Raw genomic sequence first — 19,138 nt, forward strand, 5'->3', positions numbered from 1 at the left:
ATTCATTACTAATCTCCAGTGCAGACTACCCAGTGCCAAGGCCTCCCTCTACACCCCTACACCTAAACTACTGACTAGTGTAGAAACATTAACCGTATTATGTTACTAAATATCCCTATTCAAAGTGGGAATGAAATTACCGGTCACGGTACCATAGAGGGTAAGACTTCGCTTCATATTTTTGAAAACACGCAACCTCTTCAAATATTCAATGCTACTATCTCCCTCAGTAAAATTGTAATTTGTCCTAGGATTTAATAGGATTGTAATCTCTACTAGTACAATTATTAATTCTCCTAGAAGAAATCAGGATCGTAATCTGTCATAGGACAGATTATGGTCATGATGACGCTCGCGGAGTTGAGATGGGAATGTTCCCGATCGGAACTTGGAAGTGACGACAAGTTGAAGGGAAAGAAAAAAAGCCCAACGCCCAGCGACAAACTTGTTGTGTCCTCCACTTCCTGGAGAGGCTCTTACCCCTGTTAATGTAATTAACTTTACGGATAAGCTCAACAGGGCAATAATAATAACTGCGACTACAGAATGATGGGTGCAGAGAAGATATTTCATCTGTTGCATTTTTGCTACTATATGAACTTCCTTCTGAAAGGGAGAATCGAAATAGATTATATTAATTCTTGTTTTTGTAAGTATAAATGATAAAAATATACTTAAAGTCAAGATGTTATATAAACTATAAATATCTTAACGTGTGTACTAGAGTATCTCATATTTTGGATAATCTGTTGAGTATGGATGAAAAAAGATGTTTGAAAAGTTTCAGTCTTCAAAAACCGTTTCTGTTACCTATCTAGATATTTGGAAATAAAATTTGTCTAATTTAATTTACTATTAGTTAAGGGATTGAGATGTTTTAATTTTAAAGTTATAATGCTGAAGTTTAAAAGTTTCATTAAAGTACCTTCCGCATTTTGTACCGAATAATATAATCCTTAATTTGCATTTTGGAGAAAAACAAATTATTCCACAAAGAACTATTTCAGATACATAAACGATCATAAACCCTGTTAAGTATATGTGTAGGTGTACAATATACATGGATAGGCTGGCAGTAAACCCTTTCTCAAACTGCATTTAATCCAAATTGGTATTAAGCTATAGAAGCTGACTTTAGTTAGGCTCAGTTCAATATTCCTTATATGTTAAAACTTCCATATCATATAAATAATTATATAACATTTTTAACTTGTCCTCTAGGTAATCTAATATTAATATAAGCGTTCATTTTAGTTAATAAATGATCTTTAGTTAAGAAAACCTGCACCACCGGTAGCTTGGGATGTATTTTTGGATATTTTATGGGAGGTATGATACTCAGGGAAGATTCTTTTCATTCAATAGTTATAGTAGACTTAAGTGAACTGCTACCTGAATGTAGTAAATATGAATAATCTGTAAAGGATTCAGTTCTTTTGACGATTCAGTTCTTTTAGTGAATTCGTTCTTTTGTTATAACAGTTCAGTTGGTGGGTGGGTTGTCGACTTTACAATTGTTCGTGTGTACAAATTAGAGTGCATTCAAAGTAGCATGCTAATGAACTACCGTGCAACACGCAACTATATGCTTCTTCACTTGAATATATTGATCATAACTTAATAAAAAAGTTAAACTGTATAGAAATATTTGATTGAGATTAAGTGATATATTCTATGTATGGGAAACTGACGGTATAAACGAACGAATCATTCATACAACTGAGTCGGTTCAGTAAATTCAATAAAGGAAGTTGTTCAAAAGAGCAAATTGATCGCAAAGGACACAGCACTAGTCAAGGACTACTAGAAGAAATGCACGAGTAAAATTATAAATTAACCTAGGAGAGAATAGGATTGTAATCTCTACTTGTACAATGATTAATTTTCCTAATAGAAATCATGATTGTAATCTGTCCTAGGACAGATTACTATACAGTGTGGTGTCCGTAGCGGGAAGGGGTCTGGACAGGATGTACCCTCCCCCAAATCAATGATTTTTTTTTTGTACCAGACTTTTTTTCGTCGAGAAGAAAAAATTTTACAATAAAGGAGGTAAAATTTTATTTTTACGAATTTATTTTCTGAATAAAGGTCATACTGAAAAATTATGCAACAGAAGAAAATTGTTGACTTTTGCAATTTCTAGAAATTTTTTTGCAAAAATCAAGCCCCTTGACCAAAAATAGTAATAATAATTTATAATCCTTCGGTTTCACCTACAATAATATGGGTTCCTAAGGTTCCAGCTTCACTGCCTGCTACCATTAGGTCCATTAATTTGTTCACTCTCATATTTATATATAGTTCTTACAATCTTAACATATAATTGGACCTCAGTCCCACTCCACATGTTCTCCTCTTCACCTCCTCTGCGTTCATGAGGGTGCTAACCATATCTTCAAGACCGGTATATATCGTGACAATTATATTTGAAAAAGTATCAAAAGGGTAATCTACTTTCCCATTCACATTTTTGTATAAGTGTGTGTAAATGAGAATCCTCGAAATATGAATATCTATGTATTTGGGTTTATCGACAAAGATATAGTCCTATATATAAAATAATTTAAAAGGATTGGAATTAGACTTTTTTCCTTGTCATGATTTATTTAATCAAATCAAAATCAATAAAACACATTGTTAAAATATTATACAACATCTATATCTAGACATAGATTTGAAGATCAACAGTGCAATAAGTAAGACGCATTATTGGATCTTAATGTGCCTCAAGAGGATTATTATTTTTCCATTTCTTCAAATTAATATCTTTTGATTCTTTTTGATTATGAAATTCCACCCTCTCCTCTTCCTTTTCCACAAAGTAAGGACTACATATTCTCTCACAATCTCTTTGAGAGTCATATCGATTTGTATTACCTCCACAACCACTATATATGAAAGAATGGCATGCACCAGTATCCTTTTCATAATAAAACTTTTTAATCTTTTCTTTGCATTCACCAACATCCTGAGGCTCTATACAGCTCTGTAATAATCCAATTTATATTAACATAACATGCTAATTATCAAATTTTGAAATACCTTTGGATATTCATTAATTGCGCAATGATTAATACAAGACTCTAATTCCTTAAAGTGATTTCCATTATCGAAGCATCCTCCAAAATAAAAAGACTCGCATTTTGTAGAATTAGCATTGTAATAAAACCGTTTAACAAAATTTCGACAAGGTCCTATGAACTTTGGACGTAAGCAAATCTACAAAAGAAAATCAAGAGTTTAGACATATCTGTAAACAAAAAGTTATTTAATACCTCTTCTTGTTCTGGGCTTGAGAAAGCTTTCAGGTCAATATAATTACTTGGTTGAAAGGGATTGCCATTAGTGCTATCTTCTTGTTCTAGACTTGAAAAAGTTTTCCGGTTATTATATTGACTTCGTGGAAAGGGATGTCCATTGCCGCTATCTTCTTGTTCTGGACTTGAGAAAGTTTTCTTGTTAATATATTGATTTGGTGGAAAGGGGTGTTCATTGCTGCTATCTTCTTGTTCCGGATTTGAGAAAGTTTTTCGGTTAATATATTGACCTATTGGAAAAGGATGTAAATTGCTACTATCTTCTCGCTCTGTACTTGTAAAAGTTTTTCGATTAATATATTGACTTGGAGGAAATAGATGTCCATTGGTGCTATCTTCTTGTCCTGGACTTGAGAAAGTTTTCCTATTAATATATTGACTTGGTGGAAAAGGATGTATATTGCTGTTTTCTTCTTGTTCCATATTTGAGAAAGTTTTCCGGTCATTATATTGACTTCGTGGAAAGGGATACCCACTGCTGCTATCTTCTTGTTCCGGACTTGAGAAAGTTTTCCGGTTAATATATTGACTTAATAGAAAGGGATGTCCATTGCTCCTACCTTTCGGTAAAGGATACAACTTGTGAAGCAGGAAGTTCCATTAAAATTTTATCAATACAGTTTTAGTATGAAAACTTACCAATAGTTGTTTTATCCTGGAATCAGAGGATGGAAATGTCTTTCGAGGTAAATGTTGTCCTAAACGGGGGTTTCTTAAATACTTATTCCCTCTTTCCATGAATTGATTAGTGAGTCCATTACGGTAGGTATAAATTGAAGCTGAACTTAGCGCTTTGATTGGAGTGCACGTTTTTTGACATTGATCCATTGTGGAGAACCGGTTTGCATTCCCTCCACAGCCTCCATATATAAAGGAGAGACACTTCTGCTGGTTCTTATCGTAGTGATAGGCAACTTTTTTTTTAAGACAGTATCCTCGTCGCTTTTCAACAAGACATGCCTAAGTTTAATATTACAATTCAACACTTATCAGTTTTAATCTTTTTTATATCTTAAAGATATAAATTCATACATCATTATACGAGTTCTGTATACAATGTTCCTCACACGACTTCATAGAATCAAAGTTATTTCCATTTCCATAGCAGCCTCCATAGACAAAAGTTTCACATTTACCCGTTTTGGCATTGTGGAAATATTGTACTACGCTTTCCTCACAGGGCCCGGTTTCACTTTGCAATGAGCAAGTATCATACGTCGGAGTTGCCTTTAAAAAACATAAAAACCTCAAAAGATGACTTTAAAATTGTATCTATTTATAATACAATAATTAGGAGTTTTGGATCCAGCAAGTAATTAAGGTACTTAACAGCTCTACCAACGCCTTGAAAGGAAAACTGTTCTTTCAGTTTGCAGCTGAGAACGCAGTTCGTGATACTGTCGAATCTATTTCCATTTCCATTACATCCACTGTAATAAAATTTCAAGCATTTATTTTGCTTAGAATCAAAGTAGAATTTTAAGCGAAAATTCTTTGTACATGTTCCTGGATCCCTTGGTTCGAAACATCTCTAAAAAGTAAGTGTGAGATATGCATACGTCTCAATTAGAGTTAAAGAAAAGGCAATGATGATCACTTTAATAAGACTCGTTTCCACTTTTTTGAAGTGTAGTGTCTTAACTTTTGGAATAATATTAGCTAGGTAAATGTCATTGTGTACGCCGAAAAAATTAAACGCTACTTCAACGCTAATTATCCTAACCTTGTTAGCAGGGATATGTCCAGTATTTTAAGAACAAAGCTGATGATGTTAAAAAAACAAACAAAAAAAAAACAGGTTTGTTTTTGGTGGCAAATATCAATAGCAAAATATGGCAGCCATTAGACCTTCATATTTGGTTGTTCTCAGAATTTCCAAAGCAAAGAGACCTCTCACCATGGCAAAAGAGTTACTACTACCAGTAACCAAAGACTGGTTCGAGTTAACCTTGAAACTGAATATGCTAACCTTGTCTAATAAAATCGTCACTTGTTAAATCAAAAAGGCAAATGAAGAAGGATCAACTATCTATTTTTTTTACTCAGGGTCAATGGAACTTGGTAAATGTAATTACGGATCTACGGCACCAGAAATGTTGGTAACCACTGAGCTGGGTACACAGTTTTAAGGACTTTATATGGAGTTTTATCGATAAAATCATTTCCTTAAAAAGGTGAATGGCTTTATGAAAACCCCTCACCTTTTTAAAGAAATATTTAGGACGAAAAAAAAAAAAAAAAATAGTACAGATTGAGTTTGGAATACATTTACATTCCTGACCGACCAATTATCATCAATTTATATCTACAAGCTATTGTGATTAATCCTTTAGATATGTAGCAAATTGAACTTAAAGTAGACTAAAATGATTGTCACAATAAAATAATGAGACATTGATAGATTTCATGGTTGGAAGGTCATATCAGGGCCGATATAAGTCTTTTATATCCAAAAAAAAAAAAAAAAGTTTTAAGCTATAGCTAAAATTCGTAAGAATTGACTCAATAAATCTACAAAATATTGGGCTGTATGCTTTTTTAAGAGCAAGGACAGCGGTTCAGTCCCCCTTTTTAGGGTTAAAGCAGATAAAATCGATGCATCCTTTCGTCATTGAGATTCCTTGTCCTTTTATTAATTGTTTTGTTATGTAATAAACTAAATTATACTACTGAATAAAAAAATAAAATGATTGTTTTATATTCCATTATAATGAAAACAGGAATTTTTTTTACAAGATATATTAAATTCTCTTAGATATATCTTATTTGTCTTAATAAACCATTGACAGACTTAGGAAAAGTTACAAGGATTGACAGCTAAGGACCGGCTCCAAGAACAGACCGACATATTTACCAATAGGAATAGTCCTTAGACTGGACTGGACCGAATAAATAAGAACCAATAAAACACTAGTATTTATTATGTAAAAAACTAAATTAGGGTCTGATCTTTTTCTTGATTTTTCTTCAATTTTGTTTTGTGTTAATTCAAAACATAAATAATTTTACTGATATTTGGAAATATATTCTGTAGGAAAAGTTTTTTTTTTTTTTTGATGTAACGCTAGATGGAAACGAGTCTTTGTAGTTTTGGGATTTTCTGGAACTCTGATTGACTTACGTTTATGTTTAAACTTGGCTTGCATTGCCTTAAGCATATCTTTAATGAATCATAGCCGTTTGGATTGTCTTTGCAATGCAATCGCTTTACACACTTATTCTTCTTTGGATTATAAAAAAATTTGCTTCTAGGTTCATGACAAGATGGATTTTTTGGGGGTAAAGTGCATTGAGAAGTTACCTACAAAAGGAAAAATAATTTTAATAGTTAAGTTGAAATATAAATTTTCTTAACATATTTTTTATATGGCCAATTCATGTCTAGTTAAAACATGGTTATAATAGGAACTTGGAGCAAAATATCAGTTAATTTAATATGTTAGACTCAAAACCTCTCTATCTTTATATTTTTAATGTTATATTTATCAGGAAAATCCGCCAGATCATATATATATATATATAATTTTCGGAAAAAGTTTCAAAAGTCCACAGCTGTTCACAAAAATTTAATTTTGTGGAGTAAAATTCCAAAAATAAAATTTTATATATTACATTTTTTGGAGGAAAATTTCATATTCGAAAAATAAATTTGAAATTGAGATATATAAATTTTTAGTTTTAGATTTTTGTGAGTACCTATAAATTTTTGAATTTTTTTATGAATAGCTATAGATTTTAGAAGTTTTTCTCTGAAAAGTTTAATTTTTGAAATTTTTTTAAGCAATTTAATATTTGAAATGGAATTTTAGAATTTTTTTTACAAAAAAATTTCTGTTTTTTCTAAACAGGTTAAGATGTTTGCAAATAACTATATTTTTTTGAATTTGGTATGAATAGTTATGGATTTTAGAAATTTTTCTGCGAAAAATTTAATATTTGAAATTTTTTTTCAAAAAATTAAATTTTTCAAATTTAAAAAAAAAAAAATTCCAAAAACTAAATCCTCTCCCCCTGAAATATAGTACTGCGGATTTATAATTTTTATTTTGTTAATTTATAAACTTGTTGTATTTATTTAGAAAAAAAAGTTATATTGTTGCACTCTATACAATCTAATAATTTAACAAGTTTTTAGCTCATTTTTTGTTGCTGTTTGAATGTTATTCAAAAGACAAGATAACCAATAAAATCAACAAAATTGGTCTTAAATCATAACATTTGTATATAATTAGAAAATGTAATTTTCTTGCAACAAATTGATATCCAAATTTTGAGAAATTAAACGAAATAAGATGATAAATAAAATTTCAAATAATTCTTACAAATTATCATGCCAATAAAATATTTGCTCGTCATCCCATAGACATAAAACTTTACAATTCATATTTTCAAAATAAACTTAATATATGCTCTAAAAATTATTAAATTAAAATAAAAAGTTGATAAATAATAAATTTATAAACTTGTTCTAATGGCAAAGGATTGTCCATTAAATGATCAATCTCTACTTGATTAATTGAGGATTCTTTTTTAACTACTCCGTGACACTTGTCTAAACATTTTTTTATTGAAATAAAGTTGTTTTCATTCTTGACACATCCTTTCCAAATAAAGAATTGACAACTTCCAGATTGCATATTGTAGAAAAACCGTGGGCTGTGTTTAGTACAATTGCCAATTTCAACGGGGAGGCCACAAATTGATCCATCTCTATCAGAAATATTTCTCGCTACTTCTTCATTCTTGTTTTCTTGAATGAAATTAAGATTGTAATAATCGTAATCCTCATCACTGCTTTCTGTAAATGGAGAAGAAGAACTAACCTTTTTCGTAAACATGTATTTTACTACAATATATACCAACCCTGAGTTTTCTTCTTTTGACTTAATTCCGGATGATTATCTGCTAAAAAATTTTTGTTGATAAAATATTACACTATAATACGCCATTGTGTTTTTCGCTCATAATTTCTATAATATACTACTTTAAAGGTTAGTTGCATGCTCCACAGAGAGTGATTTTAAAATAGAATTTTCTTTATAAAAAATAGGTTTTTTCATCACAGAATCATGAAAAGTTCCGACAAGAAGTGTGTATGTTCTCCACTTTATATTTATTAATGAAGAAATATTAGTGTTGTATCTGTCCTAGGACTGATTTTCTAATCCGACCCTGCCCTTTCTTTTTTATCAAACCGATCTTTTTTACTATTCAATCGTCCTGATGATTGATAACGTCGGTCCTTCAGTCCTAACAATATTTTTAGCTATTCATAGCTAGGATTGACATATATATATATATAAATAAATAAATTCTGGCCAAACACTTTTTACTTTAAACTTGAGGTATTTTGTCAATTTAGATAAAATACATAGAGTGCACCTCGTTACCTTTATTGTATCCTGCAAAAAGAAACAGAAAGAAGGCCCGAAATCATCTGGTAGTTAGCTAAATAAGTCAATCATACCAACTGCTATTTATCTCTTATATACTCCCAGACTATCACTGTCATATTATTTCTTCATCATTTCTAAAATGAATCATACATTATTAAAGTCCACAGAGTATTTTATTCGATACTGTATTGTAATATTTTATTAAAAGTGAAGTTATACATTAGTAATTGTGTATGATGGCCAAACTTTCTTTATAGAAATAATAAAATGGCCAATATATTCTTGTTCTTTTGAAAACGAAGCATAAGTATAGAATAACTAGAGCTCATTTTGCAAGATCATTAATAATATTGAGACGCCTAATTATTTAATACCTGTATGAACTCATTCCTAATATTCCATGATGCTGGATCAGCTTAAAAATACATGAAAAAGCTCCATATTTTTATAAAATTTATTGTCTTATCTGTGCAAAAGTCTTCTAAACTTTTATGTACAAATGTTTCTTAAACTGTTGTTGCTCTCTATTATGTACTTTTAAAGAACTCAGCATCCGCCTTTCGAATGTCAAACTTACTCGACAATCAAAAAAATACGAGTCCTACAAGTTCCTCTGACAAGTACAATAAATGTCTGGAATGTTTGCATGATGTTGATTTGGAAATTTGACCATTAATAGTTCAGTATTTTATTAATGACTTCATAAAATAAAGGTATTTGAAAGGAGAGTCAGAGGCCTTAGATGCATTAATCTATCTTTTATGTATATTCTTACTATAAAAACACATACATTTCTCATTCCTCGTTCTTTTCTAGGAGTTAATTTTGAAATTCAGATATGAACATCTAGATTTAAATACTCTTTGAAGACTTTTGAGAGCCAACGGGTATTGTACATTGCATCAAGTATCTTAAATTTAACTCCTCGCTTAGGAGCAGCACCAATAAATATTATGACTAGCTCTAAGAATTCCCACTTATTGTCCCTTAGAAATTTAATTCTAAGATGTTCGTTATCAAAGTTAATGGTGCCTTGTCGTAGTCTTCAACAGGGCCGGCCCCCTCTTTATCTGCAATTCCGTATTTATTGATCGATTGCAATTTTTTTTTCATCTTTTGAATAATGGAACTTCGGGAGAAAAAATCTTGGAAAACAGTCCCAATAATTAATTCCATGATGGGGCCTGCATGCAAATGGAAAGAGTTTGTATTCAAATAACTTTCCAAGAAGGAAGCAAGCTTAATTGCAATATTACTTATTAATTTGAAAAATTATATATTTCTAATGTTAACCCCCGTCATTATTGTCGGCCACAAATCCCCTTGGTGGTCATTTATTTATATAATTTGCTCCTACTAAATTTTCTTCACTTAATCATTTATTAAACTGTTTCAACTATAATTGTTTTTCCTCAAAAAAGGTCATAAGAAAGGTAATTTCGGTTAAAGTAATCCAATTTTGAACTTTTTTTGTTGAACTAAGTAAAAAAACGTATTTGCAAATTTTTGTAGCTATCAATAACTGCTCATTGGCTGTGATACCCAGATGAACAGACAGATATGCAAAAAGGCAACATTTTATTAAAATATTTGATCATCGTTTAACTCAACTAAATTTAATACTTCTACCAACAAGCTGTATTGTGTAGAATATGGAGGATATTAAAACAAGATCATGTTTTTTTTTCCAAAAATATGAAAAAATTCAAAACTTTAGGCCCGTTGAGCTATCTCTAAATATTCATAGAAATTTTTCAAACTTTTGTTTATACTATATTTTTTTATAAAAAGAAACGCATTCGAACTTTATTCGAATTTTTTACTTTTCACAAAAAGTGATATCCCAAGTGTACATGTATGATATATTAGAAAACTCAACTCAAATGTTCGAATCCTAAAGTCTTAAGAAATACGTTGATATTGTTGGATGTTTTCATTTTTTTTTCTTATGCACACGAATAAAAATATAAATTTTTAATACAAACTTACGGAAATAATTGTTGCTGGGACACTTGGGTGAAAGCCTTTTTGCCAATTACCATTTTGCCAAATGTTCCTTAATTTTATACTTTTCCAAATAAATATATTATATGATGGTTTTTATGCAAAACTATGTAATTATTATTACATTTATGTTACTTCAATTTTACTTGATAAAATCTTTTATTATTTGCCAAAAATTGTAATAATTAATTTCTTTCTTCTTTTTACATTTTTTTCTGTCTAATTTATTTTTTTATTGGGTGATTGTCATGATTTTTGTTACATTTGTTCTAAAAGGCATTACAGACAATTGTTGAAGCGTCTTCACAATTATATAAATTAATTATCAATAAATGAACACTTAATAATTGCAATTCGGCACAAATAATTTAATATTATATGTTTTCAAATTAGAGTAACGTGAATGTGAAATTTATATACATGGTATTACAGTACAAATCATCGTTAAGTATATTAAACCCATTACAGGGGATTGGTTAATATAAATTACCACTATATATAAATATGAATATTTCAATCAATATGCAATATATATTCATCTTTTTTGACGTCTGAAGTATTTTACTTAATATTATATTAACAAAAAAAATAATAAACTATTTACTAGGCTCTGCAAAACTCAAGAGTCTAGCTTGAATGGAGAGTGTTGTTCATATGAAAATTATAGCTTCCAAGAAAAGTCAAATATCTCGTAAAAGATAAGGTCTACATATTAAATTTCAATTGGAAATGTTAAAAAAAGTTTATCAACCTGACATAACAGCTCTCTATCTGGGATAATTAGATGAAGGAAAGAGTTGTGGCATATATTTAACAGGTTAATGTTACTTCTGCTTTGCATGCATGGTTGCTCATGAAAGCTAAAACAAATTTATATCTATCTTGTGTATAATTTTCCTTCATATTCACCCGTTTTCCATCAATTTTTGAGAGAAGCAGCTAGCAAAAGCTTGAGAAGCAACAATGGCCTTCCCATTAATAGATCTGCAATTCAATTAAAACGTTACAAAAGTCTAATATGTAAGGGGAAGGCCAAATTTGGGTGTTTCAGATGCAATATTGGTCAAAATCCACATTGCTTCTATAGTTATCGCAAATAATGGCATTTATACTAGAGATTATGATATTTTTTCTTAAAATTTTGCATATATAAAAACAACATGAACCTATCAGAATAAGTTATTTCAATTTTTAATCCAATAATTTAATAAAAAATATGTCCGCCAATCATTTCTTACAACTAAATACTGCTGATTCTGGCGATAGTTAATTAATTAACCGCCTTCTATCTGGGTTCTAGGGATCTTTTGCAATTTTTTTTTAAGTATAATTATCTTATTTGAGTAATATACCATATATAAAAACTGTATCGTATAATTTTTTTCAATCCGTTCCAAATAATTATGTAATGGGTTAATGTAATTTTTTGGACTATGTGTCCGCTGGACAAAGTGGTTAGTTGGCAAAATGGCATTATGCACAAGGAAAACATAGTGTAATATTAAATCATTTTATCAGTTTTTAAATCATTGAATTACATAGTTCCTTTGAAGAGGGTTGACAAACGTCATTGCATTCCAGTACGGTATCAAATCGATTTTTATTTCCTTCACAACCTCCCCAGGTAAAACTTTCGCACGATTTTAAATCTTTGTTGAAGTAGTATTGAGTTATATTCTTAGCACAAGTACCAGGGTCCTTATTTAAAGTGCAGGTGCTCTTTAAAATGCCTGAAATGAAACACAATAGAAACACTTTTTTGTAATTGTACATCAACTTATCTGTCCTCACCATCAGATAAATCAATTAAAATCACCCCCAGAATAAAACATATCATAGCACTATTTGATGTATCCATCACAAAAATTCCCTTCTTTACTTGAGTTACACCTGCTCCAAATGAAAATAGATATCTTCTTTTGTATTCTATTAATTACGATGAAGGGGTGTCCATAGTTTTTATAATTCTTTAAGCCTTAATTCAAAGACTTTTCTAGCAATTTAATCATCACGTTATTAGAAATAGAGACATAGGGTATTAATGAAGTCATTTTGAATTAAGTGATTTAGAAGTTCGTTTCTAAGTTATTATTTCAAGAACAGTCTTATATCATCACTTACAAATTGATTGTTGAGAAACAGCCCTAACCTGGCACCGTGCCCAGTTGTTTACTTTCTAGCTGACTAAAGAAGAGGAGACTCTATTCTCTATTGTACCATGAAGATTCTGGAACACTACCGAGTTCCCTATTATTCACAACCTCCATTTATAAATGGTGGTTGATCTGCCCTGCTGCGTAACCTACTTTTCCTTTAAGGGAAATTATTAACAATATTTTTTATCATCTTAATAAATAATGTTAACATATTATTCCTAAGAGGAATTTCCGTATCCAGAGTCCAATTACTGAAAAAAATTATAAAAAGAAATAGAAACTCTATTTTTTAACATTTATGGCAATGAATCTTACACATTTTAAGCTTTCATAAGATTATGGTTTTTTGTATATTCAGAGCAGTTATTTATTGCAAATTTGGCTATACACCTCGGAAAAAAGGTTATTTACTCGATTTTGAAGGTTACATTTTTAAATGGTATCCCTCTTTGATCATACTTTACTTCTTCCAAGTGAGACATTAAAGGGTTGATCTCATTTTATGATTTTCAATTTTTCAGAAGTAAATTTTTTATAGGATATGTCTGTTTTCCAAAAACATCTGACATCCGTGACGCAATGACACGGAGCTCCGTCTTGAGTTACAACAAAGTTTTCCCGAACTTTTCTCTGCTTCAAGGTAACATATTCTTATCCATAAGTTCGGTGTAGGCATCTGCATTGAGTCGCTCATTCCACTTTACAAAAATAGCAAGCACATTGCCTGTGCTCGCCACTGGATTTTTGTTCTGAAGACATGTCTCACTGAAGCTGAGATATAGTCTGGTTATTTGATTGTGATGCAGAGGCTGTTTTTTTTATATTAATAGGGGCGTGAACGGTGGAAAAATTTTCATGAGAAAAGAGCTAAACTTTTGGCAATTCTTTTTTTTGGCCTTAAGAGCATCTAAAATCTACTTTCCTCTTTCCAACTGTCTCAACTTGCTCTGTTCAGTGATAAGATGTCTTGTTGTCCTCCTCCGTGATTTTAGACCAATGTCATTCCGGATTGAAAAAGTGTAATCTGTACCACTAGATAAGATCAACCCTGTACTATATTTACCACCATAGATATGATATCTTGTTTGGTATTGGAGGACAGAAAAATCTACAGCTGCTTATAATCCATAACCCCAATTTTTTTTTTCAAAAAAGGTGAAAATTGAATATACTGTCAAATCCAGATATTAAAATTCGGATTAAATAAAAATGGGTTTTTGTCAACGTTCTCTTAGATATCAAAATTTTACTACACAAAATACTTATCATAAAAAGAAATATGAAGTTCCGCATTAAATCAATATTTTCTATTCTTTTTTCTTCAGCTTTATTTTGTAATTTCTTGAGTCTGATGGAAAAAATTGGAAAGAAGAATTCATTTTTTAAATGTAAAATGGCGTTAACTTTTTTTTTTTGGTATGTTTATTTTAAATCAATTTTACATTTCTTTTGAATCAATACGTATAAATTTTATGAGTTTACCTTAAAGAAACATATATGAGAAGACAAATAGGAACAAAAAATTACTAATATATGAAATAAGTATTACAGTTTAATAGTAAAAATGTGAAAGATATAGATTATTTCCCTAAATATTCTAAAATAGTGGTTTTTAAATAAACTTCGAATTAAAAAAAAACCGGATATAGCCAACCTTACAAATTAACAAGAAACTTTCTGCAAAGTGAAAAAAAGATACATACAGTATAACGGAAACTGAAAAACGGACATCTTGTGTGAGAAAAAAAAAGCACCACGAACATGTATATCCATCCTCAAATTAACGGGATCGTTCCTTTATTTTGTTTTAAAGCTTTAAATCAGGGGTCAGGAATTTTTTTGGCTGAAGGAGCCATGAACACCACATATTTTAAAATTTAATTCCATGAGAGCCATACCATTTGTAGGTATATTACAAAAGAGGTAGTGCTCTAATCTTTTTTCTTCCTGCCGTATTAAGTTGCTGGAACAGCTGTTCGGTAAGAAGTTTCATGACGTATGAAACGTAATAAATGTATATATCTTTTAAATCATAAATTTGATAACTTTGTCTGAAAGACATTACAAAAAATTTTAAATAATAATGTTCTAAAGGCTTTAAACTATATTGGTATTGCGAAAATTCAAGAAAAAGTCGTAATATTATTTAATAATTTAAAATGACCTCCGAATTGGCTTCAACTTTATAATAATGTCCCTTCTAATTAATAGAGATTTTTTTAAACATAAGGAAGCTTGAACATTTTTCTACTCATTAGTAAAAAATATATAAGAATTGACTGAGATTATCAGTTTTTATGAGATGAAACAGTTTGTAGTCGCTAATGAATGATTAAGAAGTTTGTTGTAACAAATAAATAATAGGACTATTTCTTAATCTTTAAATTAGCTTTGACGTTTTTTTGTAATTATGGAATTCCTATTTTGACTTTTCCAGACTTTGTAACATACCTATAATATGACCAACACTTTTAAAGTACAATAACTCTTTGGTTTATTTTTAATAAAGTACTTCTTAATATTGATGCAACTTTTGCTGCTGCATGTTTTTGCTTATGGCTTTGTAGTCTGGTTGATGACAACTAAGGTACTGCTTCATGCAGGTGTTGGGACCTCCATCGGTTAAACGTAATTTTACATAGATTGATTTTAATGTTCTTTAGACGTGAAAAAGACTGTTCATATGCATACATACACCCAACCAAACATTGTTTGTGTGAATGAATACTTGCTGTATTCATTCACACAATAGGAAATCAGAGTTATAACGTTGTTCCACACTGAAGATAGTAGCTATCAGCAGTGTTGCAACAATATTCTTAACGATATCATTTTTTATATTAAATATTTGTCTGTGAGCCAGTTGCAGTCATCAAAAGAGCCAGATCTGGCTCACCAGCCATGGGTTCCCGAACTCAGTTTTGCATTGTATAATTGTATCATCGCACCCTTAAAAATTTGTGCATTTTCACTTCTGCAAATACGTAGTATAAGCCCAAGGTTAGTAGAAATACAAGGTTAGACCATCATGTAATTGGGCTAGCTATAATTTTCACTTTAATGTACCATACCGATTGCATCACAAGGCATACATTTTTTGACGTGATAGAGAATAAAAACGGTATATTAACAGCATATACATTACTAGATATTATATGATTAATTTTATAGTATATACTCTTTGACGTCACAATAAAAAAGCGTAGTGGAAGTCAAACATCTGTCGGAAAAGGGTTATTAACCTTGGTATAAGTCCATATTTTCAAAGAAATAAGTCCATTGATACATTTAAATTAATTATTATATTTCGATCCAAATATTCATTTAAAATTTGAATAGTAAAATAAGTGAGCCAATCGGATTTCTATTAATTCATCGATGGAAACCCTTTCCTGCGGATCCTTTTTAAGACAAGAGGTAATTGATCGCTGAAAAAGATAGCAAAATTTACGATGAATACTATCATTTAAAGAAATATTATTTATTTTCTTGATGACAGATGCTAGATCAAAGTTGGGCTCAAGAGATTGTAGTAACATGATCCCAAGGGACCAGATATCACATTTTTGACTAGAATAAAAATTATCAATGATTACTTTAACACATTATTTGAAGAATATACATGGTGCACAAGTTATCTATACCACCACTTTGGTGCAATCTCTTAGCTAAACTCAGGCACTTACTCAGATGTTTATTTTTGTAAGATAGCTTATTCAAACTTGTACGGGTTAAAAAAATCAATTTACAAATTTGTTGTCCCATTTATTTAGGGAAGGAATGGAGCCCTCCCTGTAATCCGTGCCAGGAAATACGTCATAACAATTGCTCGAAATCTGGGACTCAGTGACACGTTCAATTGTCAATTAGTTAGTGGGGAATTTGAAGTCTCTATAGGTGATTTTTATGATACAGCTTAGCCAGTTGTGTTAAAAGGACGATGTGACTGTGTCCGAACGCAAATTGTTAGTGAGGACCCACGGAAGTGCTAGAGACAAAGTATCAAAAAATGTATCAAATGTGTCCGAGACAATTTTAACTACTTCATCTCACCAGATTTTTGGCCTCCAAACTTACTGGATCTGAATACATTGGATTTTTATGTGTAAGGCACAATCAAACGATAACCAACCGAGCTAACCAGAGACTAAAGTGAAGCCCTGAATCGATTTGATTTCCTATGGGAAGCCTTACATGTGGCATAGGACTCGGCTCCCAGCTGCACCTAAAAAAAAAAGTATCAAATGTGTCCAAGACAATTTTAACGACTTTATCTCACCGAATTGTTGGCCTCCAAACTCGCCGGATCTGAATCCATTGGATTTTTCTGTTTAAGGCACGATCGAACGAAAACCAACCCAACCACATTGCAACAGCAAATACGAACTTATTACTCAGATCAAGAAGGGATTCCAGGATTTGCCAAGGAACCAAGTGGTGAAAGCTGAATCGAGCTTTTGGCCTCGTATAGAGCTTGTTATTGAGACTGTATGTAATTTAAAAAAATAAAATAAATCAAAAGCACTTATGCTTTCAGATTTTTTTTCTTAAATCTGATAACTGTTTGGAGAGAAAATTGTGTTTAAAAAAATTCATTTTCGTGACACTGATAGCTTGGGCACCCTGTATATGATTGTACCTTATACTAGAAATCGTATGAATATTCCCATCATTTGTTTCCACAACTCGATTATGAAAACATTCAGGTGCACATAGACCCTCGGTACCAAATATTTCATCAACATCCATCTCTATTTTCCCTTTTGGTAATTGAAAGGCTGCTCCGAAATCTATTATTTTTAATACGTGATTAACAATGACAAAGTTTTCCAATTTCAAATCCATATGAATAATTCCTTTATCATGGATTTCCTTTAAAAAAAATCAAGAGAAGAAAGAAAAATGATGTTTCTAAGAATTGCTATATTTTATGCGAATTTCGTCAATCAAATTAGCAACAATCAATTTTGATGAGGCTGTGTGTCTTATATGTCCAATACCTACAATAGTATACTTTTGTAGCAACCATTGTACGTCACAGTCCTCAAATTGAAAAAAAAAGAAGGATTCAATAATTAGTAGAAGACTGGATTGGTTGAATATTTGTAGTCCTTTTTCAAATGATATCTTTAAAAAAAAATTAAATAAATGGAATTCATCCGAGAAAGATAAATTGTGATATTGCATTTTTTAATAATCTCTCTGTGAAGATTGTAAAAAAAATTGTACGAGTCTACCATAATCTTGGGGTGTTGATGCTACTTTGGCATAAATAGGAAGGCCCATAAGCGCTGCAGTGATGTTATAGCGAGATCCTGGTCGAAATCATCAAGGACCTCATCGATGAAGACCCTATACTTTCCCTGAGGAAAGTAGAAATGACTTTCTATCAGAAACTCTTGTGAACAAATTAGCGAAAGAAGATTTGCGCTAAACGTAGCTCCTTTAGTCTGGCCCTGCTCTTTGTTTTGAGAATAGATCTCTGCATATTCCCCTCGTGAATTTTCTGTTCCTTGAATTATCAATTTATACTCAGCTTAATATTTTTCAGAGTGTAATCGTTATGTTCAATAATCATCCGTAATTATTAAGTTATCAAGAATTTATTTTCGTCTTGTCAAAGATCAATTATAGTTTATACGTATATTTGACGTATGCTCCGATTTATTTAATTCTTTATAATCACTGTTCTCAATGTTAATTGCATTTAATTTTGGAGATACGTGAATTTTAATTTTTTTTATTGTAATTGCTTATAAGAATAAATAAATAAATATCTACTTTAATCTTTTTTGTATTTATTTGTTAGAGATGAGAGGGAATCATTAAATTTTATTGTCCTATACTCTTGATGATTACCGTATATATCCAGTCATTAAAATGCCTATTTTCATTACTGCAGATTAAATATTTTTTTCATTATTATATATTTGATCATATATCCTTCTGTTTAAGCAATGTGATCAAAGTTTTTGAAATAAGTTCATTTATTGAAAATATTTTTCTTAAAAATTTTCGATATGAAGAAAAATCTTATTAATTATAATAAATAACTTATTTTGAAGGAATCTTTCTACAGTTCAAACACATGAAAATACAAATACTATGTTCAAAACACCTATATTTATTAGATATAATACAAATAATTTTTTTCTTCCTCTTTTTTGCCCTAGGACGAAAAAAACATATATTTACCTTTATAACCTTTTGTATCGGTGATGAAGATAGTTCATCTGACGTTTCTTTAAATAATAATGAAATC

General features: G+C 30.6%; 1 protein-coding gene across 4 annotated transcripts; it reads right to left on the reverse strand.

Annotated features, from left to right (window-relative positions):
* Positions 1–2,581: 2,581 nt before the first annotated feature.
* Positions 2,582–12,664, reverse strand: LOC121128515 (papilin). 4 transcript variants are annotated; one of them, XM_040724099.2, is made up of 11 exons: positions 12,512–12,664; positions 12,259–12,450; positions 8,184–8,222; positions 7,829–8,118; positions 6,442–6,621; positions 4,606–4,851; positions 4,353–4,547; positions 3,960–4,280; positions 3,279–3,899; positions 3,046–3,222; positions 2,582–2,989 (listed from the first exon to the last, which is right to left on the reverse strand). In XM_040724099.2, exons 1-11 carry the CDS (start codon positions 12,576–12,578, stop codon positions 2,720–2,722), a joined length of 2,598 nt encoding a protein of 865 aa, XP_040580033.1. In that variant the 5' UTR covers positions 12,579–12,664; the 3' UTR covers positions 2,582–2,719. The 4 variants fall into 4 exon arrangements, with proteins under 4 accessions (XP_040580033.1, XP_040580031.1, XP_040580032.1 ...); XM_040724097.2 differs by having other exon boundaries at positions 7,784–8,118; XM_040724098.2 differs by having other exon boundaries at positions 8,184–8,225.
* Between the last annotated feature and the right edge of the window lie 6,474 nt (positions 12,665–19,138).

The sequence above is a fragment of the Lepeophtheirus salmonis genome, chromosome 13 (genome assembly GCF_016086655.4).
Source record: "Lepeophtheirus salmonis chromosome 13, UVic_Lsal_1.4, whole genome shotgun sequence".
NCBI classification, from domain to species: domain Eukaryota; kingdom Metazoa; phylum Arthropoda; class Copepoda; order Siphonostomatoida; family Caligidae; genus Lepeophtheirus; species Lepeophtheirus salmonis.